This window comes from Symphalangus syndactylus, chromosome 20 (assembly GCF_028878055.3).
Source record: "Symphalangus syndactylus isolate Jambi chromosome 20, NHGRI_mSymSyn1-v2.1_pri, whole genome shotgun sequence".
Taxonomy (NCBI): Eukaryota; Metazoa; Chordata; class Mammalia; order Primates; family Hylobatidae; genus Symphalangus; species Symphalangus syndactylus.
The window spans coordinates 39945842-39971331 of NC_072442.2; the positions used below are offsets into that span (position 1 = coordinate 39945842).

The 25490-nt window shown below is 47.3% G+C and overlaps 1 protein-coding gene across 2 annotated transcripts in view; it reads right to left on the bottom strand.

Annotated features, from left to right (window-relative positions):
* The window catches only part of MED1 (mediator complex subunit 1), a 54196-nt gene that overhangs the window by 8520 nt on the left and 20186 nt on the right, over window positions 1–25490 (bottom strand). For both annotated transcript variants that reach the window (XM_055258041.2, XM_063628850.1), the window contains 9 exons: window positions 22978–23052; window positions 22156–22229; window positions 18769–18858; window positions 14456–14567; window positions 13519–13643; window positions 13148–13266; window positions 9404–9605; window positions 3670–3765; window positions 3453–3558 (listed from right to left, as the gene is read on the bottom strand). In XM_055258041.2, the coding sequence (XP_055114016.1) occupies window positions 3453–3558; window positions 3670–3765; window positions 9404–9605; window positions 13148–13266; window positions 13519–13643; window positions 14456–14567; window positions 18769–18858; window positions 22156–22229; window positions 22978–23052 (999 nt within the window). The remainder of the gene's footprint in view (window positions 1–3452; window positions 3559–3669; window positions 3766–9403; window positions 9606–13147; window positions 13267–13518; window positions 13644–14455; window positions 14568–18768; window positions 18859–22155; window positions 22230–22977; window positions 23053–25490) is intronic.

Genomic DNA, 25490 nt, shown 5'->3' on the forward strand with positions numbered 1-25490 from the left:
CCGCACCCGGCCGCAAATTTTTCTTATAAAGCCATATAGTAGTATGTCAGGCTTTGTAGGTCATGTTTCCTGTTCACCTACTCTGCAATATTACCTAGAAATCTGCCACAGACATGTAAATGAACAGCAGTGTTCCAATAAAATTTATTTACAAAAATAGGCTGCCAGACCCAGCTGCAGAAAAATCTCAAAAAATTACATATTAATGGTTCTGGGATGCATACTGGCTTAACTATCACGTAACAATTAAGTTGGCTAGCCGGGCGCGGTGGCTCACGCTTGTAATCCCAGCACTTTGGGAGGCCGAGGCGGGCGGATCACGAGCTCAGGAGATCGAGACCACGATGAAACCCCATCTCTACTAAAAAAAAGTACAAAAAATTAGCCGGGCGTGGTGGCAGGCACCTGTAGTCCCAGCTACTCGGAGAGGCTGAGGCAGGAGAATGGCATGAACCCGGGAGGCGGAGCTTGCAGTGAGCCGAGATTGCACCACTGCACTCCAGCCTGGGCGACAGAGCTAGACTCCATCTCAAAAAAAAAAAAAAAAAATTAAGTTGGCTTTTTGTTTGTTTTGAGATGGCATCTTGCTCTGTCTACGAGGCTGGAGTGGAGTGGCACAATCTCAGCTCACTGCAGCCTCCGCCTCCCAGGTTCAAGCAATTCTCCTGCCTCAACCTCCTGAGTAGCTGGGATTATAGGCACCTGCCACCACACCTGGCTAATTTTTATTTATTTATTTATTTTTTTTTTTTTTTATTTTATTTTTTTTTTTGAGACGGAGTCTTGCTCTGTCACCCAGGCTGGAGTGCAGTGGCGCAATCTCGGCTCACTGCAAGCTCCGCCTCCTGGGTTCACGCCATTCTCCTGCCTCAGACTCTCCGAGTAGCTGGGACTACAGGCGCCCGCCACCACGCCCGGCTAATTTTTTGTCTTTTTAGTAGAGACGGGGTTTCACCATGGTCTCGATCTCCTGACCTCGTGATCCGCCCGCCTCGGCCTCCCAAAGTGCTGGGATTACAAGCGTGAGCCACCGCGCCCAGCCAATTTTTTTATTTTATTTTATTTTTTTTGAGACGGAGTCTTTGTCCCCCAGGCTGGAGTGCAGTGGCGCGATCTCGGCTCACTGCAACCTCCACCTCCTGGGTTCACGCCATTCTCCTGCCTCAGCCTCCCGAGTAGCTGGGAATATAGGCGCCCGCCAACACGCCCGGCTAATTTTTTGTGTTTTTGGTAGAGACGGGGTTTCACCGTGTTAGCCAGGATGGTCTCGATATCCTGACCTTGTGATCCGCCCGCCTCGGCCTCCCAAAGTGCTGGGATTACAGGCTTGAGCCACCACGCCCGGCTTATTTTTTTTTATTTAGTTATTTAGTTTGTTTGTTTGTTTTGAGACAGAATCTCACTCCATCACCCAGGCTAAAGAACAGTGGTGTGATCTCGGCTCACCACAACCTCCGTTTGTTTGTTTTGAGACAGAGGCTAAAGAACAGTGGTGCAATCTTGGCTCACCACAACCTCCGATTCCTGGGTTCAAGTGATTCTCCTGCCTCAGCCTCTCAAGTAGCTAGAATAACAGACGGATAGCACCATGCCTGGTTAATTTTTGTATTTTTATAGAGATGACATCTCAACATGTTGGCCAGGCTGGTCTCGAACCCCTGACCTCAAGTAATCTGCCTGCCTTGACCTCCCAAAGTGCTGGATTACAGGCGAGCACTGCCACGCCCAGCCCAACATTTAAGTTGTGAAATCTGCTCAGGCAGACACAGTGGCTCACGCCTGCAGTCCCAGCTACTCAGGAGGTCTAGGTGGAAGGATCACCTGAACCTCGGAGGTCAACACTTCAGTGAGTCGTCATCATGCCACTGCACTCCAGCCTGGGTAATAGAGTGAGACTCGTCTCAAAATAAAAAAATAAAAAGATAAAAATGTCACATCTATGAAGAATTGGCATACAGGATAGGTAAAAAAATATCTGTATTTTATTATGGCTTTCTCCTACCTTAAAGTACCATAATTCCAGGCCTGAAGTTACCTACTTTACTTCCCATTACTCTCATAGTAATATTATTAAAAAAAAAAAAAAAAAAAAGGCCGGGCACGGTGGCTCACGCCTGTAATCCCAGCACTTTGGGAGGCCAAGGTGGACAGATCACAAGGTCAGGAGATCAAGACCATCCTGGCTAACAGGGTGAAACCCCATCTCTATTAAAAATACAAAAAAATTAGCCGGGCGTGGTGGTGGGCGCCTGTAGTCCCAGCTACTGGGGAGGCTGAGGCAGGAGAATGGCGTCAACCTGGAAGGCAGAGCTTGCAGTGAGTGGAGATCCCGCCACTGCACTCCAGCCTGGGTGACAGAACGAGACTCCGTCTCAAAAAACAAAACAAAACAAAACAAAGCTGGCTGGGTGCAGTGGCTCACGCCTGTAATCCCAGAACTTTGGGAGGCCGAGGCAGGCGGATCACCTGAGGTCAGGAGTTTGAGACCAGCCTGGACAACATGGTGAAACCCCGTCTCTACCAAAATACAAAAATTAGTCAGGTATGGTAGCACATGCCTGTAATCCTAGCTACTCGGGAGGGTGAGGCAGGAGAATTGCTTGAACCTGGGAGTCAGAGGTTGCAGTGAGCCAAGATTGCACCACTGTACAATCTGGGCATCAGAGCAAGACTCCATGTCAAAAAAAAAAAAACAAAGCTTAGATTACTTTGAATCCGAAAGCAGAGAAGGGTGAAATCAAAGCAATAACTAAATTGCTCCTTTATTTGAAATTCATGCTAATTCTGAAAACAACATTTTTTTTTTTTGAGACAGAGTCTCGCTCTGTCGCCCAGGCTGGAGTACAGTGGCGTAATCTTGGCTCACTGCAAGCTCCACCTCCTGGGATCATGCCATTCTCCTGCCTCAGCCTCCCTAGTAGCTGGGACTACAGGCTCCCGCCACCATGCCGGGCTAATTTTTTGTATTTTTAGTAGAGATAGGGTTTCACTGTGTTAGCCAGGATGGTCTCAATCTCCTGACCTCATGATCCACCCGCCTTTGCCTCCCAAAGTGCTGGGATTACAGGCATGAGCCACCATGCCCGGACTTTTTAAAAAAAAAAAAAAAAAAAAAAAAACGGAGTCTCGCTCTGTCGTCAGGCTGGAGTGCAGTGGCGCGATCTTGGCTCACTGCAACCTCCACCTCCCAGGTTCAAGTTATTCCTCTGCGTCAGCCTCCCGAGTAGCTGGGACTACACGTGCCCGCCATCACGCCCGACTAATTTTTGTATTTTTAGTAGAGATGGGGTTTCACCATGTTAGCCAGAATGGTCTCGATCTTCTGACCTCATGATCTGCCCACCTCGGCCTCCCAAAGTGTGGGGATTACAGGCGTGAGTCACTGCGCCCTACTCAACAACATTCTTTATACATCTCTAAATGGGACTCAGATGAAAAAGGGCCAAGGCTACCTTTGAACAACTTTGGCAATGAAGTCATCTGTGCAGATCAGTGCATCCGACAGCCCTTTGTAGAGTTTACAGCTCACATGTGTTGAGTCCTGCACATCCATTACCACTGAAAGACAAAATTCATAGGAAATTGTTTTAGATTTAGCTTCTGAATTTCCAAAAAAGCCATAGGGACCAAACTGCTCCGTGAGAGGTGTTAGCCACCCACACAACTCACCACACACCAGGGAGTCATTCACAGGGTGCTGAAAAGATACGCTGAAACGAGACTCTGAGAGAGGACACACTTCAAATTGGAGGAGCCCAGGAGAATCTAAAAGGCAAAGAGAAAGATCATAAAACAACCAAATATAAGACTTCACACAGGCCGGACACGGTAGCTCACACCTGTAATCCCAGCACTTTGGGAGGCCAAGGCAGGTGGATTACCTGAGGTCAGGAGTTCAAGACCAGCCTGGCCAACATGGCGAAACCCCAACTCTACTAAAAAGAAAAAAAAAGAGGCCGGATGCAGTGGCTCAGGCCTGTAATCCCAGAACTTTGAGAGGCTGAGGTGGGCTCATCACCTGAGGTCAGGAGTTCGAGATGAGCCTGACTAACATGGACAAACCCCATCTCTACTAAAAATACAAAATACAAAATTAGCTGGGTGTGGTGGCACACGCCTGTAATCCCAGCTACTCAGGAGGCTGAGGGAGGAGAATCGCTTGAACCTAGGAGGCAGAGGTTGTAGTGAGCTGAGATCATGCCACTGCACTCCAGCCTGGGCAACAGAGTGACACTCCGTCTCAAAAAAAAAAAAAAAAAATTAGCCAGGTGTGGTGGCGCACGCCTGTAATCCTAGCTACTCCGAAGGCTGAGACAGGAGAATCGTTTGAACCTGGGAGGCGAGGGTTGCAGTGAACCAAGATGATGTCACTGAACCCCAGCCTGGGAAACAGAGCAACACTCTGTCTCAAAAAAAAAAAAAACACTTCACACAAATAACATTCCTTAAATGTACAGACTGAAATTCTCTCTCCCTCCTTGGAAACTGAATCTCACACTTTTTTCACATACAAAACCTACTATGTTATCCACAGATGATAGAAGGAATCAGATTCCAAGGAACCTGCCAGTTTGTTATAAATTTCTCCAGAACAAAAGTAGCTAGACTTTCTTTTTTTTTTTTTTTTTTTTTTTTTTTTTTGAGACGGAGTCTTGCTCTGTCGCCCAGGCTGGAGTGCAGTGGCACAATCTCGGCTCACTGCAAGCTCCGCCTCCCGGGTTCACGCCATTCTCCTGCCTCAGCCTCCCGAGTAGCTGGGACTACAGGCGCCCGCCACCACACCCGGCTAATTTTTTTTGTATTTTTAGTAGAGATGGGGTTTCACCATGTTGGCCAGGATGGTCTCAATCTCCTGACCTTGTGATCCGCCCGCCTTGGCCTCCCAAAGTGCTGGGATTACAGGCGTGAGCCACTGCGCCCGGCCAAAAGTAGCTAGACTTTCAATTTTCCAAGATGAAGAAACTTAATCCCTAAAATGTAAAAGGGAATTCTGAAAATAAAAGTGGCCGAGTGTCTCATTCTACTTGATAAGCAGATATCTAGAACCACTGCCATAAACTCTGCTTTCTATCAAGTGTTTGCAGCTCTTAGATGTGCAGCCCATAGTTTGGCAAGCAGAGATATAGAGGCTATAATCTAAAATAATGTATTTATTCCACATATATCTAGCCATCATCATATGTTCTTATGCCAGATGTGCTAGCAGCCTAGACACAAGGATCATATACTTTCTTTGTAAAAAGCATGCCTCTCTGTAGGATTAGCTCCATAACAACCTTATGAAAACTCATTTTTAAATGCCCTAAAGCTATGTGGAGACTTCTTAAGGCTTTTAAACACGCGAAACAGAAGTGCCACAACTTTGAACGTATATGCTCTACGTTATTACTCCAACTACTAAAAATTTCTCATTTCTAAAGCAATTCTTATTTCCACGAGAAGAATCTCCTGGCCCAGCACAGTGGCTCACGCCTGTAATCCCAACACTTTGGGAGGCTGAGGTGGGAGGATCGCCTGAGGCCAGGAGTTCAAGACTTCCTACACAACATGGCAAGACCCCCATCTCTACAAAAAAAAATGTTGCTGTATAAATATGCACACTGAAATAGAAAGTATAATATAAATTTCTTTAAAATTTGACTAGATGTAGTGGTGCATGCCTATAGTCCAGTGACTTGAGGAGCCTGAGGGAAAAGTATCACTTGAGCCCAGGAGTTTGAGGCCAAAGTGAACTATGACTGTACCACTGCTTTCCAGTCTCAGTAACAGAGCGACACCCTGTATCAAGAAAAAAAAAGGCCGGCCGGGCGCGGTGGCTCACGCTTGTAATCCCAGCACTTTGGGAGGCCGAGGCGGGCGGATCACGAGGTCAGGAGATCGAGACCACGGTGAAACCCCGTCTCTACTAAAAAATACAAAAGATTAGCCGGGCGTGGTGGCGGGCGCCTGTAGTCTCAGCTACTGGGAGAGGCTGAGGCAGGAGAATGGCGTGAACTCGGGAGGCGGAGCTTGCAGTGAGCCGAGATTGCGCCACTGCACTCCAGCATGGGCGACAGAGCAAGACTCCGTCTCAAAAAAAAAGAAAAAAAAGGCCAGGCATGGTGGCTCACGCATGTAATCTCAGCACTTTGGGAGGCCGAGGCAGGGAGACCACTGAGGTCACGAGTTCAAGACCAGCCTGGCCAACACGACGAAACCCCATCTCTAGTAAAACTACAAAGATTAGCCTGGCATGGTGGTGGATACTTGTAATCCGAGCTACTTGGGAGGCTGAAGCAAGAGAATTGCTTGAACCCAGGAGGCAGAGGTTGCAGTGAGTGAAGATCACACCACTGCACTCCAGCCTGGGTGACCAAGCAAGACTCCGTCTCAAAAAAACAAAACAAAAAGGCCAAGCGTGGTGGCTCATGCCTGTAATCCCAGCACTTCGGGAGGCTGAGGCGGGCAGATCACAAGGTCAGCAGATCGAGAGCATCCTGGCTAACACGGTGAAACCCCGTTTCCACTAAAAATACAAAAAAATTAGCCAGGCATGATGGCGGGCGCCTGTAGTCCCAGCTACTTGGGAGGCTGAGGCAAGAGAATGACATGAACCCAGGAGGCAGAGCTTGCAGTGAGCCAAAATTGCGCCACTGCACTCCAGCCTGGGCAACAGAACGAGACTCTGTCTCAAAAAAAAAAACAAACAAAAAAAAATTAAAAAAATAAAACAGATCTGATTTGCCTTCCCTGTTTCTTATTGTCTATCATTGGCACTGACACATACCTATCAACAGAGCGCTTCTGACTTAAGATTTTTAAAATTAACTATGGTTAGCTAGAACAGCCAAAATTTACAGCAAAGCTTCTAATAGCCAACTGTGTTTGAAAATCATCAGCATTTAGGCCGGGTGCCGTGGCTCACACCTGTAATCCCAGCACTTTGGGAGGCCTAGGAGGGTGGATCACGAGGTCAGGAGTTCAAGACCAGCCTGGCCATGATGGTGAAACCCCATCTCTACTAAAAAAAATTTAAACAATTAGCCAGAGGCTGAGGCAGGAGAATCGCTTGAACCCAGGAGGCGGAGGTTGCAGTGGACCAAGATCATGCCACTGCACTCCAGCCTGGGAAACAGTGAGACTCCATCTCAAAAAAAAAAAAAAAAAAAAAATCATGAGCATTTCAGAATCCTGAGAAAAGGGCTAAACCTTCTTAAAGCTGTAAGATTAAGTTCTCCAAACAATGGGGAGAGAAAATATACTCAGGACTAAACCTGGGAAGCACTCTCCTTTTTTTTTTTTTTTTTTTTTTTTTTTTTTTTTTTTTTTGAGACAGAGTCTCGCTCTGTCGCCCGGGCTGGAGTGCAGTGGCGCAATCTCGGCTCACTGCAAGCTCCGCCTCCCGGGTTCACGCCATTCTCCTGCCTCAGCCTCCGAGTAGCTGGGACTACAGGCGCCCGCCACCGCGCCCGGCTAATTTTTTTTTTGTATTTTTTAGTAGAGACGGGGTTTCACCGTGGTCTCGATCTCCTGACCTCGTGATCCGCCCGCCTCGGCCTCCCAAAGTGCTGGGATTACAAGCGTGAGCCACCGCGCCCGGCAGCACTCTCCTAACAACCTAAAATTTAACCTAAAACTGGCCAAGTACAGTGGCACCTATTATCCCAGCACCTTGGAGGCCAAGTCAAGAGGGTCACTTCAGCCCAGGAGTTAGAGACGAACGTGGGCAACATAGAGAGACCCTGTCTCTACAGAAAAAAATTAGCCAGGCTTGGTGGTACATGCTTATAGCCCCACCTACTTGGGAGGCTAAGGCAGGAGGATCGCTTGAGCCAAGGAGGTAGAGGCAGCAGAAAGCTGTGATCACGCCACTGTGGTTCAGCCTGGGCAACAGAGTGAGACCCTGTCTCAAAAAAAAAAAGCCTCTCTCATTACACCATTCCAAGTTCTACCTTATGTATATCTGCTACAAGGTACAGGCCCTAAAATACCCAGTTACATTACTATGTTCAGAAAAAGAGTTAAGAACATTGCAAAAAAAGCAGTGGTCTCCAAATGCTAATCTACAGACTGGTTCCATCAAAATGATTTTTGGAGTTTAGATTCCCAACTCTTCTCACTGAGATTATCATTCAGTTCATCTTCGTGTGGAAACAAAGCATCTGTGATTTTTTTTTTTTTTTTTTTTTGAGAGGGAGTCTCATTCTGTCACCCACGCTGGAGTACAGTGGCATGATCTAAGCTCAGTGCAACCTCCGCCTCCCAGGTTCAAGTGATTCTCCTGCCTCAGACTCCCAAGTAGCTGGGACTACAGGTGTGTACCACCACACCCAGCTAATTTTTGTATTTTTAGTAGAGATGGGGTTTCACTATGTTGGCCAGGATGGTCTCAACCTCTTGACCTCGTGATCTGCCCACCTCAGCCTCCCAAAGTGTTGGGATTACAGGCACAAACCACCGCACCCGGCCTGGTGTTTTTTTTTGTTTTGTTTTTTTTTTTTTTTTTTTTGAGACAGAGTCTCGCTCTTTCACCCAGGCTGGAGTGCAGTGGCGCGTTCTCGGCTCACTGCAGGCTCCGCCCCCCGGGGTTCACGCCATTCTCCTGCCTCAGCCTCCCGAGTAGCTGGGACTACAGGCGCCTGCCACCTCGCCCGGCTAATTTTTTGTATTTTTAGTAGAGACGGGGTTTCACCGTGTTAGCCAGGATGGTCTCGATCTCCTGACCTCGTGATCCGCCCGCCTCGGCCTCCCAAAGTGCTGGGATTACAGGCGTGAGCCACCGCGCCTGGCTGGTGTTTTGTTTTTGATACAGGGTCTTACTGTGTTACCCAGGCTGGAGTGCAGTGGTGCAATTTGAGCTCACTGCAATCTCTGCCTCCCAGGCTCAAGCGACAATCCTCCTGCCTCAGGATCCCGAGTAGCTGGGACCACAGGCACACACCACCACAACTGGCTACCTTTTTCTAGAGATGGGGTTTTGCCATGTTCCTCAGACTGATCTCAAATTATGGGCTCAAGTGATTTGCCCACCTTGGCCTCCCAAAGTGCTTGGATTACAGGCATGAGCCACCACACCTGGCCATCATCTGTAGTGTTAAAAGCTCCACGTTTGATTTTTTTTTTTTTTTTTTTTGAGACAGAGTCTTGCTCTGTCACCCAGGCTGGAGTGCAATGGCATGATCTAAGCTCACTGCAACCTCTGCGTCCCAGGTTCAAGTGATTCTCCTTCCTCAGCCTCCCAAGTAGGTGCGACTACAGTCGTGCACCACCACGTGCAGCTAATTTGCTTGACTTTTATGCCAAAAATGAAAAAAAAAAAAATTTTTTTAAGTTCTACAGGTGATTCTGATGGGCCACCAATTAAAGAACCACTGGAGAAGTAAGTTTCCATCTTCCAGTAAGCATATCAAAGGAAAGGCAGTACCTTCTTTCAGAATAGTTCTTTTGACACAGCTTCCAATGAGGGTGTTATAGGCCACTTGGTGTCTGATCAGATTTAGGATAAGAGGAATTCGGCCAGGGTGCTGAAAGGTGATTTTGCTAACAAGGGTTCCCTGTAGACTTCGGCCATCTGGAAGAGGAGCATCCTTGTTGAGGAAATAGCAGTGCTGCTGACCAGGAAGAGCCTGGGCAAAAAAAACAGTTAACGAGTGCTATTTAGTTACCTATTGTATTCCAACCACAAAGTATCCTGAAAAAACCTACTGCTCAAAAAAGTGCAGAAAAGTCTCCACAGTGAATGTTTTCATCAGCTGATATTATAAATGCCAATCAAGAACTAATTAGGCTGAAAAGATGTCTTTTTAGTAAATGCACTATGCTAGTGGTTTCCTAACCTAGCTAACATAAAAACTACCTCAGAAATCTATACTAAAGAGGTTCCTAAACCATAAATGCAAAATCTCTTTTTTTTTTTTTTTTTTTGAGACAGAGTCTCCCTCTGTTGCCCAGGCTGGAGTGCAGTGGCCCGATCTCAGCTCACTGCAAGCTCCACCTCCCGGGTTCACGCCATTCTCCTGCCTCAGCCTCCCGAGTAGCTGGGACTATACGCAGCCGCCAGCACACCTAGCTAATTTTTTGTATTTTTTTTTTTTTTTTTTTTTTTTTTTTTTTTTTTGAGACAGAGTCTCGCTGTGTCGCCCAGGCTGGAGTGCAGTGGCGCGATCTCGGCTCACTGCAAGCTCCGCCTCCCAGGTTCACGCCATTCTCCTGCCTCAGCCTCCTGAGTAGCTGGGACTACAGGCGCCCGCCACTGCGCCCGGCTAATTTTTTGTATTTTTAGTAGAGATGGTGTTTCACCGTGTTAGCCAGAATTGTCTCCCTCTCCTGACCGTGATCCGCCCACCTGGGCCTCCCAAAGTGCTGGGATTACAGGTATAAACCACCACGCCCGGTCGCAAAATCTCTATTTTTAATAAAACACCTATATAATAATAATGCAGCCAGAATTTGGTAGCTACTACTTTAGTCTATTGTAAAAGATTCAAATAAATTCAAGTCCAGATGAGGTTTTGGAACATTCCATTATTATTATTATTTTTGAGACAGGGTTTCACTCCCATTACCCAGGATGGAGTACAATGGTGCGATCTTGGCTCATTGCAATCTCCACCTCCCAGGATGAAGCCCCTCAGCCTCCTGAGTAGCTGAGACTACAGGCATGAGCAACCACATCTGCCTAATTTTTTTTTTTTTTTTTTTTTTTTTTGAGACAGAGTCTTGCTCTGTAGCTCAGGCTGGAGTGCAGTGGCGCGATCTCTGCTCACTGCAAGCTCCGCCTCCCAGGTTCACGCCATTTTCCTGCCTCAGCCTCCCAAGTAGCTGGGACTACAGGTGCCTGCCCCCACACCTGGCTAATTTTTTGTATTTTTTAGTAGAGACGGGGTTTTACCATGTTAGCCAGGATGGTCTCAATCTCCTGACCTCGTGATCTGCCCGCCTCAGCCTCCCAAAGTGCTAGGATTACAGGTGTGAGCCACTGCTCCCGGCCACATCTGCCTAATTTTTGTATTTTTTTTTTTTTTTTTGTAGAGACAGGATTTTGCCGGAGGATGAGGCAGAAGAATCACTTGAACCTGGGAGGCAGAGGTTGCAGTGAGCCGAGATCGCACCACTGCACTCCAGCCTGGGCAACGAGAGCAAAAAAAAAAAAGAAAATGACAGGCGCGGTGGCTTGCGCCTATAATCCCAGCACTCTGGGAGGTGGAGTAGGGTGGATCACAAGGTCAAGAGATAAAGACCAATCTGGCCAAGGTGGTAAAACCCCGTCTCTACTAAAAATACAAAAATTATCTGGGCGTGGTGGTGTATACCTATAGTCCCAGCTACTCAGGAGGCTGAGGCAGGAGAATCACTTGAACCCGGGAGGCAGAGGTTGCAGTGAGCCGAGATCGCGCCACTGCACTCCAGCCTGGCAACAGAGCTGGATTCCATCTCAAAAAATAAAAAAATCAAAAAGACAGTATTTTGCCATGTTGCCCAGGCTGGTATTGAACTCCTGAGCTCAAGTGATCTGCCTTGCCTTGGCCTCCCAAAGTGCTGGGATTACAGGTGTGAGTCACCATGCCCAGCCTCATAATTATTGCTTCCAGCATTTTCCTCTCTGTAATTACTTTCAGGATCTTTCCAGATTCTAAGCTCATAGCAGTTGAAAGAATTAAACAGTAAGAATTTATAACACCTACTTATGATATTCTAAAAGTTCAAAATACCATTAAGAGTCTGTCACCCTGCCAGGCAAGGTGGCTCACATCTGCAATCCTAGCACTTTGGGAGGCCGAGGCGGGTGGATCACGAGGTCAGGAGATCGAGACCATCCTGGCTAACATGGTGAAATCCCGTCTCTACTAAAAATACAAATTAGCCAGGCGTGGTGGCAGGCGCCTGTAGTCTCAGCTACTCCGGAGGCTGAGGCAGGAGAATGGTATGAACCCGGGAGGCAGAGCTGGCAATGAGCTGAGATGTCTCACCACTGCACTCCAGCCTGGGCGACAGAGCAAGACTCCAGCTCAAAAAAAAAAAGAGTCTATCACCCAAAATTTCTTTTTTTTTTTTATTTTTTTGAGACGGAGTCTCACTCTGTTGCCAGGCTGAAGCGCAATGGCGCGATCTTGGCTCACTGCAACCTCCGTCTCCCAGGTTCAAGCGATTCTCCTGCCTCAGCCTCCCGAGTAGCTGGGACTACAGGCGCATGCCACCACACTCAGCTAATTTTTGTATTTTTTTAGTAGAGACGGGGTTTCACCCTGTTGGCCAGGATGGTCTCGATCTCTTGACCTCGTGATCCACCCGCCTCGGCCTCCCAAAGTGCTGGGATTAGACCTGTGAAACACCACACCCAGCCTCTTTTTTTTCTTTTTGAGATAGAATTTCGCTCTTGTTGCCCAGGCTGGAGTGCAGTGGCGCAATCTTGGCTCACTGCAACCTCTGCCTCCTGGGTTAAGTGATTCTCCTCCCTCAGCCTCTCAAGTAGCTGGGATTACAGGCATGTTCCACCACACCTGGCTAATTTTTGTATTTTTAGTAGAGACAGGGTTTCACCATGTTGTCCAGGCTGGTCTCAAACTCCTGATCTCTAGTAAACCACCTGCCTTGGCCTCTCAAATTCCCGGGATTACAGGTGTGAGCCACTGCGCCCGGCCAATCACCCAAAAAATTCAACAAAGAAACGTACATTGTTGTTTCCTAATGGAAGCTCATGCCCTTTTATTTCAGTACATTTCCGAGATTTTTTTTTTTGAGACGGAGTCTCGTTCTGTCACCCAGGCTGGAGCACAATGGCACAATCTTGTCTCACTGCAACCTCTGCCTCCCGGGTTCAAGCCATTCTCCTGCCTCAGCCTCCCGAGTAGCTGGGATTACAGGCACCTGCCACCACACATGGCTAATTTTTTGTATTTTTAGTAGAGACGGGGTTTCACTATGTTGGCCAGGCTGGTCTCAAACTCCTGACCTCGTGATCCGCCTGCCTTGGCCTCCTAAAGTGCGGGGATTACAGGCGTGAGCCACCGTGCCCAGTCCATTTCTGAGATTTCTGTAATTTCCTGCCTTACTAAATAGGACATGATCCAGCAGTCTCGAAGAAACATATCTGACCTCAATAATGAAGATTATGATCTTGGGTCCAAACATAACCTATAACATTCTAGCTCCCTAGGGCTTTACTTACAGCATAAAATCTCATGTTGTGATTCAAAGGTATGGGGTCAGGGTCCTTTGATAGCTCAAACTGAGTGATCAGTTCATACAGCGGTGCATAAGTTGGTTGAGTTTCAAACAATGGAATTCCTGGAAAAACAAGAATCAATATAATGATCATGTTAAGATGAAAACACTGACAGCTCAGTTTCCCCTTGATATCTACATTCATTCACCCAAAAGAGTTCTTACTAAGCATTTACTAGTACAAAGCACTATAACATCTTTACGAGTTAATATTTCAATGAGGCATGTAAGACTGAAAGACGTCACGATAACCTGACTTTGAAGTTTCTTTTTCACACTTATAACAAGTAATAGATCCTGATGCTCAAAACTCACCTGTGCAGTTCTGCAGTTTCTGAACAAATGCTCTAGATACTGGGATTGGCTGGGGAAATTTCAAGAAGAAACAGGCAGGAAGATCAACACTGTTGGCACTGGTGATTGAGGAGAAGGAAGGGGTCCTTCAAAAAAAAGAGGGTGGAAGCGTTGGATTTTGACTTGATATAAAAATGAAAAACCCAAACACCTTTTTTTTTTTTTTTGAGACAGATTTTCCCTCTTAATGCCCAGGCTAGAGTGCAATGGCGCGATCTTGGCTCACTGCAACCTCTGCCTCCCGGGTTCAAGGGATTCTCCTATCTCAGCCTCGTGAGTAGCTGGGATTACAGGTGCCCACCACCACGCCCGGCTAATTTTTGTATTGTTAGTAGAGACGGGGTTTCACCATGTTGGCCAGGCTGGTCTTGAACTCCTGACCTCAGGTGTTCCGCTTGCCTCAGCCTCCCAAAGTGCTGGGATTACAGGCGTGAGCCACCGCGCCTGGCCCACAAACACCTATTCTTAAACATGTATGTATCACACAGACACATAAGTACAAACTCTCAAAAGCTCACTCTGTGAAACTTCCTACCCCCAATTCCCAGACATGCTATTGGTTAACACTGTAGAATTTAATCAAACATTTATGCTGAGGCATGTTCTCCAGTTATTACTCCAATGTAACTCCAAATGAACGTAAGATAAAAGGGGGCACTCATTAAGCCAGAGGAATTAGCACAGTTCTCTTCTTTCCCTCTCAGTGCAGAGAATGTGTTCTATGAGCAGACTTTGGAGAGGAACACTCAGATATCGAACAAAAGAGAAATCAATGAATGGATAAAACAAAAGGCCAACCTCTAGAAATTCAAGTGGGGTAAGAGCCAGGTTAAAAGTTGTTCCATACTGCGCTTTCAGAAAAATTGACTTTGCTACTCTAAAATTATATTTAACTTACCATTTATTGTCAACTGGATGTGACCCCATAATTAATGGTGCAATTGGGAGTTTGTACATAGCAGATGTTCCTTCAATTGTCACTGATGCATTCATGCCCAAAGATCGAGAAACTGGGGATAGGAAAGAAAAAGGGTATTCCTCAAAGTAATACAAATGATGGGGATCACAGTATGTTTTAAGAGGTTAATTTTTGCAATATTTGTCAGCTATAATTTATCAGATGCTGTTATTCCTTTATTTATTTATTTATTTATTTATTTATTTATTTTGAGACAGAGTCTTGCTCTGTCACCCAGGCTGGAGTGCAGTGGCGTGATCTCAGCTAACTGCAAGCTCCACCTCCCAGGTTCACATCATTCTCCTGCCTCAGCCACCCGAGTAGCTGGAACTACAGGCATCCGTCACCATGCCCGACTAATTTTTTGTATTTTTAGTAGAGATGGGGTTTTACCATGTTGGCCAGGATGGTCTCGATCTCTTGACCTCGTGATCCGCCCATCTTGGCCTCCCAAAGGACTAGGATTACAGGTGGGATTACAGGTGTGAACCACTGCGCCCAGCCTATTTATTTATTTATTTTTTTTTTTTTTGAGACGGAGTCTCGCTCTGTCTCCCAGACTGGAGTGCAGTGGCGCAATCTCGGCTCACTGCAAGCTCCGCCTCCTGGGTTCACGCCATTCTCCTGCCTCAGCCTCTCTGAGTAGCTGGGACTACAGGCGCCCGCCACCACGCCCAGCTAATTTTTTTGTATTTTCAGTAGAGACGGGGTTTCACCGTGGTCTCGATCTCCTGACCTCGTGATCCGCCCGCCTCGGCCTCCCAAAGTGCTGGGATTACAAGCGTGAGCCACCGCGCCCAGCCGAGCCCAGCCTATTTATTTCTTTTTTTATCAGAGGCAGAGTCTGGCTCTGTCCAGGCTGGAATGCAGTGGTGTGATCTCGACTCACTGCAACCTCCACCTCCCAGGTTCAAGCAATTTTCATGCCTCAGCCTCCCACGTACCTGGCATTACAGGAATGCACCACCATGCCTGGCTAATTTTTTTGTATTTTTTGTAGAGATGGGGTTTCATCAGGTTGGCCAGGCTGGTCTCAAACTCCTGGCCTAAAGTTGATCCACCCACCTCAGCCTCCCACAGTGCTGAAATTACAGGCATGAACCACCAGGCAAGGCCTGTAGTTCCTATAAAACTTAGAAATCAGGCCGGGTGTGGCCGGGCGCGGTGGCTCACGCCTGTAATCCCAGCACTCTGGGAGGCCGAGGCGGGCGGATCACGAGATCAGGAGATCGAGACCATCTTGGCTAACATGGTGAAACCCCGTTTCTACTAAAAAAAAAAATACAAAAAATTTGCCGGGCGCAGAGGCGGGCGCCTGTAGTCCCAGCTACTCGGGAGGCTGAGGCAGGAGAATGGCGTGAACCCGGGAGGCGGAGGTTGCGGTGAGCCAAGATTGCACCACTGCACTCCAGCCTGGGCAACAGAGCGAGACTCTGTCTCAAAAAAAAAAAAAAAAAAAAAGAAATCAGGCCGGGTGTGATGGCTCACGCCTGTAATCCTAGCACTTTGAGAAGGTGAGGCGGGTGGATCACAAGGTCAGGGGTTCAAGACCAGCCTGCAGAAGATGGTGAAACTGCATCTCTACTAAAATCACAAAAATTAGCCAGGTGCAATGACAGGCGCCTGTAATCCCAGTTATTCAGGAGGCTGAGGCAGGAGAATCACTTGAACTTGGGGGGCGGAGGTTGCAGTGAGCCGAAATCGCACCACTGCACTCCAGCCTGGGTGACAGAGTGAGACTCTGTCTGCGGGAAAAAAAAAAAATTAGAAATCCTGGAAGTTACCTTTCTAACCAACCAATAATTTTTGTCAGTAAATAAAACACAAGAAACAATGCAGTCCAATAACATCATTTCTGAAGGGCTCAGTATCAATGTTTACTTATTTTTTCTTCAGAATGCATTTAAGTAGGATCATAATAAAAGGACAGGCTGATGCACTGGCTCACACCTGTAATCCTAGCACTTTGGGAGGCCAATGCGGGAGGATGGCTTGAGCCCAGGACTTCGGGGGCTGCAGTGAGCTGTGATCAAATCACTGTACTCCAGCCTGGGCAACACAGTGAGAACTACCCCATCCCCCATGCCAAATTATAATAACAATAAAGGAGCCTGACGCCAAGGCTCACACCTGTAATCCTAGCACTTTCAGAGGCCAAGAGAGGTGGATCACTTCAGGTAAGGAGTTCAAGACCAGCTTGGCCAACATAGTGAAACCCCATCTCTACTAAAAATACAAGAATTAGCCAGGTGTGGTGGTGCATGCCTGTAGTCCCAGCTACTTGGGAGGCTGAGGCATAAGAATCACTTGAACCCAGGAGGCGTAGGTTGCAGTGAGCTGAGATCGCACCACTGCACTCCAGCCTGGGTGACAGAGTGAGACTCCATCTTAAATAAATAAATAAACAAACAAACGAACAATAAAGGGATGGAGTCAATGAGTGAAGCTACAAAGGGACCTAAGGAGGTATTAGTCCATTTCACTTTTTTTTTTTTTTTTTTGAGACGGAGTCTCGCTGTGTCCCCCAGGTTGGAGTGCAGTGGCGCGATCTCAGCTCACTGCAAGCTCCGCCTCCTGGGTTCACGCCATTCTCCTGCCTCAGCCTCCCAAGTAGCTGGGACTACAGGCGCCCGCCAACACGCCCGGCTAATTTTTTGTATTTTTTTTAGTAGAAACGGGGTTTCACCGTGTTAGCCAAGATGGTCTCGATCTCTTGACCTCGTGATCCGCCTGTCTCGGCCTCCCAAAGTGCTGGGATTACAGGCGTGAGCCACCGCGCCCAGCCCATTTCACTTTTTTTTGAGACAGAGTTTCACTCTTGTTGCCCAGGCTGGAGTGCAATGGCACAATCTCGGCTCACTGCAACCTCCGCCTCCCGGGTTCAAGTGATTCTCCTGCCTCAGCTTCCCAAGTAGCTGGGATTACAGGCATGCACCACCGTGCCTGGCTAATTTTGTATTTTTTTTTTTTTTTTTTTTTGAGCCAGAGTCTCGCTGTGTCGCCCAGGCTGGAGTGCAGTGGCCCGATCTTGGCTCACTGCAGGCTCCGCCCCTCAGGGTTCACGCCATTCTCCTGCCTCAGCCTCCTGAGTAGCTGGGACTACAGGCGCCTGCCACCTTGCCCGGCTAATTTTTTGTATTTTTAGTAGAGACGGGGTTTCACTGTGTTAGCCAGGATGGTCTTGATCTCCTGACCTCGTGATCCGCCCGCCTCGGCCTCCCAAAGTGCTGGGATTACAGGCGTGAGCCACCGCGCCCGGCCCAATTTTGTATTTTTAGTAGAGACAGGGTTTCTCCATGTTGGTCAGGCTGGTCTCGAACTCCTGACCTCAGGTGATTCACCCACCTCAGCCTCCCAAAGTGCTGGGATTACAGGCGTGAGCCACCATGCCCGGCAGTCTATTTCTCTTTATCTTTTCTTGTATTAAGGGCAAACAGAATATAATATCCATTACTATAGTTCTTTAATTTAGAAAACTTCACTTTTTTTTTTTTTTGATCAGTAACTCACTACGTTGCCCAGACTGGAGTACCATGACTATTTACACACACGATCATGGTATGCTACAGTCTCAAACTCCTGGGCTCAAGCAATCTTCCTGCCCAAACCTCCCAAGTAGGTAGGACTACAGGCATAAACCACCATGACCATCCTTCTTCATTTTTAAAACAATGAGTAAGCTGATTATCTCAGGTCAGACGGTTTATATCTCTTCTTATGAGTTGCTCATTTACTTATTTATTCAAAAGTACTTTTTTCTTTTTTTGAGATGGAGTCTCACTCTGTCACCTAGACTGGAGTGCAGTGGCGCAATCCTGACTCACTGCAACCTCCGCCTCCTGGGTTCAAGCAATTCTCTTGCCTTAGCCTCCTGAGTAGCTGGGATTGTAGGCGCGCACCACCATGCCTAGGTAATTTTTGTGTTTTTAGTAGAGACAGGGTTTCACCATGTTGGTCAGGCTGGTCTCGAACTCCTGACCTCATGATCTGCCCACCTCAGCCTCCCAAAGTGCTGGGATTACAGGCGTGAGCCACCGTGCCCAGCCCAAAAGTACTTATTAAGCTCCTATTATGTATGTGTGTATATACATACGTATGTACTTGTGAACACACATATACATGTGTGTGAGGTGTTGTGTGTATAAGGTGCAAATGGTAAGGTCAGCAAACTCATTAGAGAATAGCAAACCAGAAATTAAAGGCAAGCTGGGCACCAAACAAAACCTTTAATTCCTTTACAATTAAAGTCTTACCATTATTCTCATGCAAAATGATGGGAGATGCAGTCTTGTCATCCAGCAGGTCAGAAGGAGAGACATAGTACTTCAGGTTCATTAAATGACCTATAAAAAATAAAACTCGTAACTGTATCTTTATCAGGTAAATTACAAATACAGAAAAACATTAACATTTATTATATAAACCTATATTCAAGAAAGTAGTTTAACATATATGAAGAGTCATGCTCCAAAACAGCTTATGAAATATGGCAGGCCTGGTGGCTCACACCTGTAATCCTGGCACTCTGGGAGGCTGTGGCAAGAGGATCACTTGAGTCCAGGAGTTTGAGACCAGCATGGGCAACACAGTCAGACTCCACCTCTAAAAATAATAATAATAGGCCGGGCACGATGGCTAATGCCTGTAATCCTAGCACTTTGGGAGGTGAGACAGGTGAATCCCCTGAGGTGAGAAGTTTAAGACCAGCCTGGCCAACATAGTGAAACCCCATCTTTACTAAAAATACAAAAAAATTGGCCAGGCATGGTGGCTCACACCTGTAATCCCACAACTTTGGGAGGCCAAGGCGGGCGGATCACAAGGTCAGGATATCGAGACCATCCTGACTAACATGATGAAACCCCGTCTTGACTAAAAATACAAAAAATTAGCTGGGCATGGTGGCACGTGCCTGTAGTCCCAGCTATGCGGGAGGCTGAGGCAGGAGAATCGCTTGAACCCAGGAAGCGGAGGTTACAGTGAGCTGAGATCACGCCACTGCACTCCAGCCTTGGCAACAGAGGAAGACTCCGTCTCAAAAATAATAATAATAATAATCAGCCTGACATGCTGGTGAGTGCCTGTAGTTCCAGCTACTCAGGAAGATAAGGTGGGAGGTCAAGGATACAATGAGCTGTGATTGTGCCACTGCACTCCAGCCTGGAAGGCAGAGCAAGACCCCGTTTCAAAAAATAAAAATAAAAAATAAAGAAATATGACAGGTGCTTGGGTGTGGTGGCACACACCTGTAATCCCAGCACTTTGGGAGGCCAAGGCAGGCAGATCACAAGGTGAGGAGATCAAGACAAGCCTGGCCAGCATGGTGAAACCTCGTATCTAATAAAAATACAAAAAATTAGCCAGGCATGGTGGCTTGCACTTGTAGTCCCAGCTACTCGGGAGGCTGTGACAGGAGAATTGCTTGAACCCGGGAGGTGGAGGTTGCAGTGAGCTAAGATTGTGCCACTGCACTCCAGCCTGGGCGACAGAGCAAGACTCCATCTCAAAAAAAAGATAGATGACAGAAGTATGGATTCTGGGACTAACAATTTATTTCACACAATTGATTAAAAAAAAAAAAAGGCCAGGTGAACTGGCTCACACTTATAATCCCAACACTTTGGGAGGCTGAGGCTCGAGGATCACTTGAAGCCAGGAGTTCAAGTCTATAGTGAGTTATGACTGCACCCCTGTACTCTAGCCTAGGCAACACAGTGAGACCTCCATCTCTAAAAAAATTGTTAAAAGTTACCCAGGCATGGTGGCACTTGACTGAAGTCCTAGCTACTCAGGGGGCTGAGGCGGGAAGATCACTTAAGCCCAGAAGTTAAGGGCTGAAGTGAGCTATGTTCCTGCCACGGTACTTCAGCCAGAGGGACACAGCAAGGCTCTGTCTCAAAAAAGATAAGGACAAAAATGGGGAGGACAGGTATTGACAGCTTAGAAATCATCACAAAATGGCCAGGCACAGTGCCTCACACCTATAATCCCAGCGCTTTGGGAGGCCGAGGCAGGCAGCTCACCTACGGTCAGGAGATCGAGACCAGCCTGGCCAACATGGTGAAACCCTGTCTCTGGCAAAAATACAAAAATTAGCTGGGCATGGTGGCACATGCCTGTAATTCCAGCTACATGGGAGGCTGAGGCAGGAGAACTGCTGGAACCCGGGATGCAGAGGTTGCAATGAACCAAGATCACATCACTGCACTCCAGCCTGGGAGACAGAGCGAGACTCTGCCTAAAAACAAAAAACAAAAAAAAAGAAAGAAATCATCACAAAATACACAAACATCTGGTAATTTTCTCCCTCTGCTTATATGTTTATAAAACCCAAGATAAGGCCGGGCGCAGTGGCTTATGCCTATAATCCCAACTCTTTGCGATGCAGTGGCAGGAAGATCACTTGATCCCAGTTCAAGACCAGCCTAGGCAACATAGTAAGACCATGTCTCCATAAAATAACAAAACTTAGCCAGGCATGGTATCCTGCACCTGTAGTCCAAGCTACTCAGGAAACTGAGTTAGGGGGATTGTTTGGGCCCAGGGGGTTGAGGCTAGAGTAAGTCATGATTGCACGACTGCACTCCAGCCTGGGCAACAGAGCAAGACCCTGTCTCAAAAATAAATAAATAGGACTGGTGCAGTGGCCAATACCTGTTTGTAATCCCAGCACTTTGGGCAGCCGAGGAGGGAGGATCACTTGAAGTCAGGAATTTGAGACCAGCCTGGCCAACATGGTGAAACCCCATCTCTACTAAAAATACAAAAATTAGTCGGATGTGGTGGCACATGCCTGTAATCCCAGCTACTCGGAAGGCTGAGGCAGGAGAATCCCTTGAACCCAGGAGGCAGAGGTTACAGTGATCCAAGATTGTGCCACTGCACTCCAGCCTCGTGAGAGCCTATCTCAAGAAAAATAAACAAATACATAAGAATAAAAATTGGCCAGGCGCAGTGGCTCATGCCTGTAATCCCAGCACTTTGGGAGGCTGAGGTGGACGGATCACGAGGTCAGGAGATTGAGACCATCCTGGCTAACACTGTGAAACCCCGTCTCCACTAAAAAATACAAAAAAATTAGCTGGGCGTGGTGGCAGGCGCCTGTAGTCCCAGCTACTCAGGAGGCTGAGGCAGGAGAATGGCGTGAACCTGGGAGGTGGAGCTTGCAGTGAGCTGAGATCACGCCACTGCACTCCAGCCTGGGCGATAGAGCAAGACTCCGTCTCAAAAAAAAAGAATAAAAATTAATAAATAAATAGGCTGGGCACAGTGACTCATGCCTGTAATCCCAGCACTTTGGGAGACCAAGGTAGGCCAATCAGTCGAGGCGAGGAGTTCAGGACCAGCCTGGCCAACAGTGAAACCCTGTCTCTACCAACAATAGAATAAATTAGCTGGCTATTGTGGTGCACACCTGTAATCCCAGCTACTCAGGAGGCTGAGGCATGAGATTCACTTGAGCCCAGGAGGTGGAGGGAGCAGTAAGCCGAGATCATGCCACTGCACTCCAGCCTGGGCAACAAAGTGAGACTCTGTCTCAAAAAAATAAAATAAACAAACAAACTAAAGGTGAAATGAAAAGTAATGACCCTCAACTTAAATTAGACATGTTTCTAAACAAGCAAAATAGGATCACGTACCCCCACTCCTTGGTGTGAGATAGCCAACACTTCCATGAAGAATCTTATCCAAGGGACCAGCATTAGTTGCTTTCCTGTAAGACAAGTGATCTATGTTTGCTTATATTTAATCCCTGATGGTCTTGGTACACACTGATATTGAGTTCACCTCTCCAAAGTCTTTTCTTTTTTTTTTGAGACGGAGTTTCGCTCTTGTCGCCCAGGCTGGAGTGCAGTGGTGCAATCTCAGCTCACCGCAACCTCCGCTTCCCAGGTTCAAGTGATTCTCCTGCCTCAGCCTCCCGAGTAGCTGGGATTAAAGGCGCCCGCCACCACGCCCGGCTAATTTTTTGTATTTTTAATAGAGACGGGGTTTCACCATGTTGGGCAGGGTGGTCTCGAACTCGTGACCTCAGGTGATCCGCCCGCCTCGGCCTCCCAAAGTGCTGGGATTACAGGCGTGAGCCACCACGCCCGGCCCAAAGTCTTATAATACTATCATAATGGTTCTGTCTTGTAATTGAGCATATAGCAAATGTATTTCACCTCCAAAGTAAAGGGATTCTTCCCAAGTACACACCAGTATGTAGTATGGTGAACAAAAATTACACTTAGACTATTATTTCCCAGATGGGACTCCAGGTCTGATGAGTCTTGAGATAAAACCTATGGTAACCAACAACTTAACGATACTGATACTCAGAAGTTCGAATACAATCATCATTTCGGAAGAGAAAGGACATATTATCATACAGGCTTAATAGAGATGTATAAAATAGGACCCTAATCTCCCTGGAGAAAAACTCAAGGGATCATGCAGAATTAAGGTTTTAGCAGTCTTACCAGTACATAATTGCCATTTTAGAAAGATCTTGTTCTAAGGATTGGAGAGCCAAGTACATTTTAGTCTTCAGTTTGCTGGAGAGTAAATGAGAAGAACATGAGTTAATAGTTGAAAAACATGACCGGGCGGGGTGGCTCAGCCTGTAATCCCAGCACTTTGGGAGGCTGAGGCGGGCAGATCACCTGAGGTCAGGAGTTTGAGACCAGCCTGGCCAACATTGCGAAACCCCGTCTCTACTAAAACTACAAAAATTAGCCGAGCGTGGTGGCAGGCACCTGTAATCCCAGCTGCTCGTAAGGCTGAGGCAGGAGAATTGCTTGAACCCGAGAGGCGGAGGTTGCAGTGAGCCAAGATCACACCACTGCACTCCAGCCTGGGTGACAGAACAAGATTCCATCTCAAAAAAAAAAAAAAAAAAAAAAGTTGAAAAATACACATATATACATACAAACACAAACAGTGACATAGAGGGCCTAAAGAGCAAGTCTAAATTGAAGGCAAAAATATATATTTTTTTAAAAAACTGGCTAGGCGCAGTGGCTCACGCCTATAATCCTAGCAATTTGGGAAGCCGAGGAGGGCGGATTGCCTGAGCTCAGGAGTTTGAGACCAGCCTGGGCAACATGGTGAAACCCCGTCTCTAATAAAATAAAATAAAAAATTAGCCAGGCGTGGCAGCGTGTGCCTGTAGTCCCAGCTACTTGGCAGGCTAAGGCAGGAGAATTGCCTGAACCTGGGAGGTGGAGATTGCAGTGAGCCGAGATCGTGCCATTGCATTCCAGCCTGGTGGCAGAGCGAGACTCTGTCTCAAAAAACAAAAAAACAAACAAAAACCAAAAAAAAAAAACTGGCCAGGCATGGTGGCTCACGCCTGTAATCCCAGCCCTTTGGGAAGCCAAGGTGGGTGGATCACCTGAGGTCAGGAGTTCGAGACCAGGCTGGCCAAGATGGTGAAACCCCACCTCTACTAAAAATGCAAAACTTAGCCAGGTTGGTGGCGGGCGCCTTTAATCCCAGCTACTCGGGAGGCTGAGGCAGGAGAATCGCTTGAACCCAGGAGGCGGAGGTTGCAGTGAGCCGAGATGACACCACTGCACTGCAGCCTAGGCGACAGAGCAAGATTCCATCTCAAAAAAAAAAAAAAAAATAGTAATTAGCCGGGCGTGGTGGCGCATACCTGTAATCCCAGCTACTCGGAAGGCTGAGGCAGGAGAACTGCTTGAACCTGGGAGGTGGAGGCTGCAGTGAGCTGAGGTTATGCCACTGCACTCCAGCCTGGGTGACAGAGCGACAATCGTATTAAAAAAAAAAAAAAAAAAAATTTTAAAACATTAATTCTTTTTTTTTTTTTTTTTTGAGACGGAGTCTCGCTCTTTCACCCAGGCTGGAGTGCAGTGGCGCGATCTCGGCTCACTGCAGGCTCCGCCCCCCGGGGTTCACGCCATTCTCCTGCCTCAGCCTCCCTTGTAGCTGGGACTACAGGCGCCTGCCACCTCGCCCGGCTAATTTTTTGTATTTTTAGTAGAGACGGGGTTTCTTTTTTTTTTTTTTTTTTTTTTTTTTTTTGAGACAGAGTCTTGCTCTTTCGCCCAGGCTGGAGTGCAGTGGCGCAATCTCGGCTCACTGCAAGCTCCGCGTCCTGGGTTCACGCCATTCTCCTGCCTCAGCCTCTCCGAGTAGCTGGGACTACAGGCGCCCGCCACCACGCCCGGCTAATTTTTTTTTTGTATTTTTTTTAGTAGAGACGGGGTTTCACCGTGGTCTCGATCTCCTGACCTTGTGATCCGCCCGCCTCGGCCTCCCAAAGTGCTGGGATTACAAGCGTGAGCCACCGCGCCCGGCCGAGACGGGGTTTCACCGTGTTAGCCAGGATGGTCTCGATCTCCTGACCTTGTGATCCGCCCGCCTCGGCCTCCCAAAGTGCTGGGATTACAGGCGTGAGCCACTGCGCCCGGCCCAAAACATTAATTCTTGACCGGACCTCAGGTGGTCCACCCACCTCAGCCTCCCAAAGTGCCAGGATTAAAGGCGTGAGCCACTGTACCCAGCTTAAAATAAAATTTTTTTTGTTACTACATATATATATATATATATATATATATATATATATATATATATACACATATTTTTTTTTTTTTTTGAGACAGCATCTCGCTCTGTCAACCAGGCTGGAGCACAGTGACACAATCACTGCTCACTGCACCCTCAAACTACTAGTTTGAAGTGATCCTCCCACCTTAGCCTCCCAAGTAGCTGGGACTACAGGCACTCATCACCACTCATCTAACCTGTTGTTGTCCTTCTGCTAGAGACAGGGTCTCATTATGTTGCCCAGGCTGGTATTGATCTCCTGAGCTCAAGAAATCTTCCTGTCTTGGCCTCCCAATGTGCTGGGATTAGAGGCATGAGCCACTTTGACTGGCTTCACTACTATTAAAGCCTATTTTTAGCACTTCAAAGCTTATTTTTATCTCTGTTTTAAAAAGCCAAATACGTTAATAGAATCCCAGGT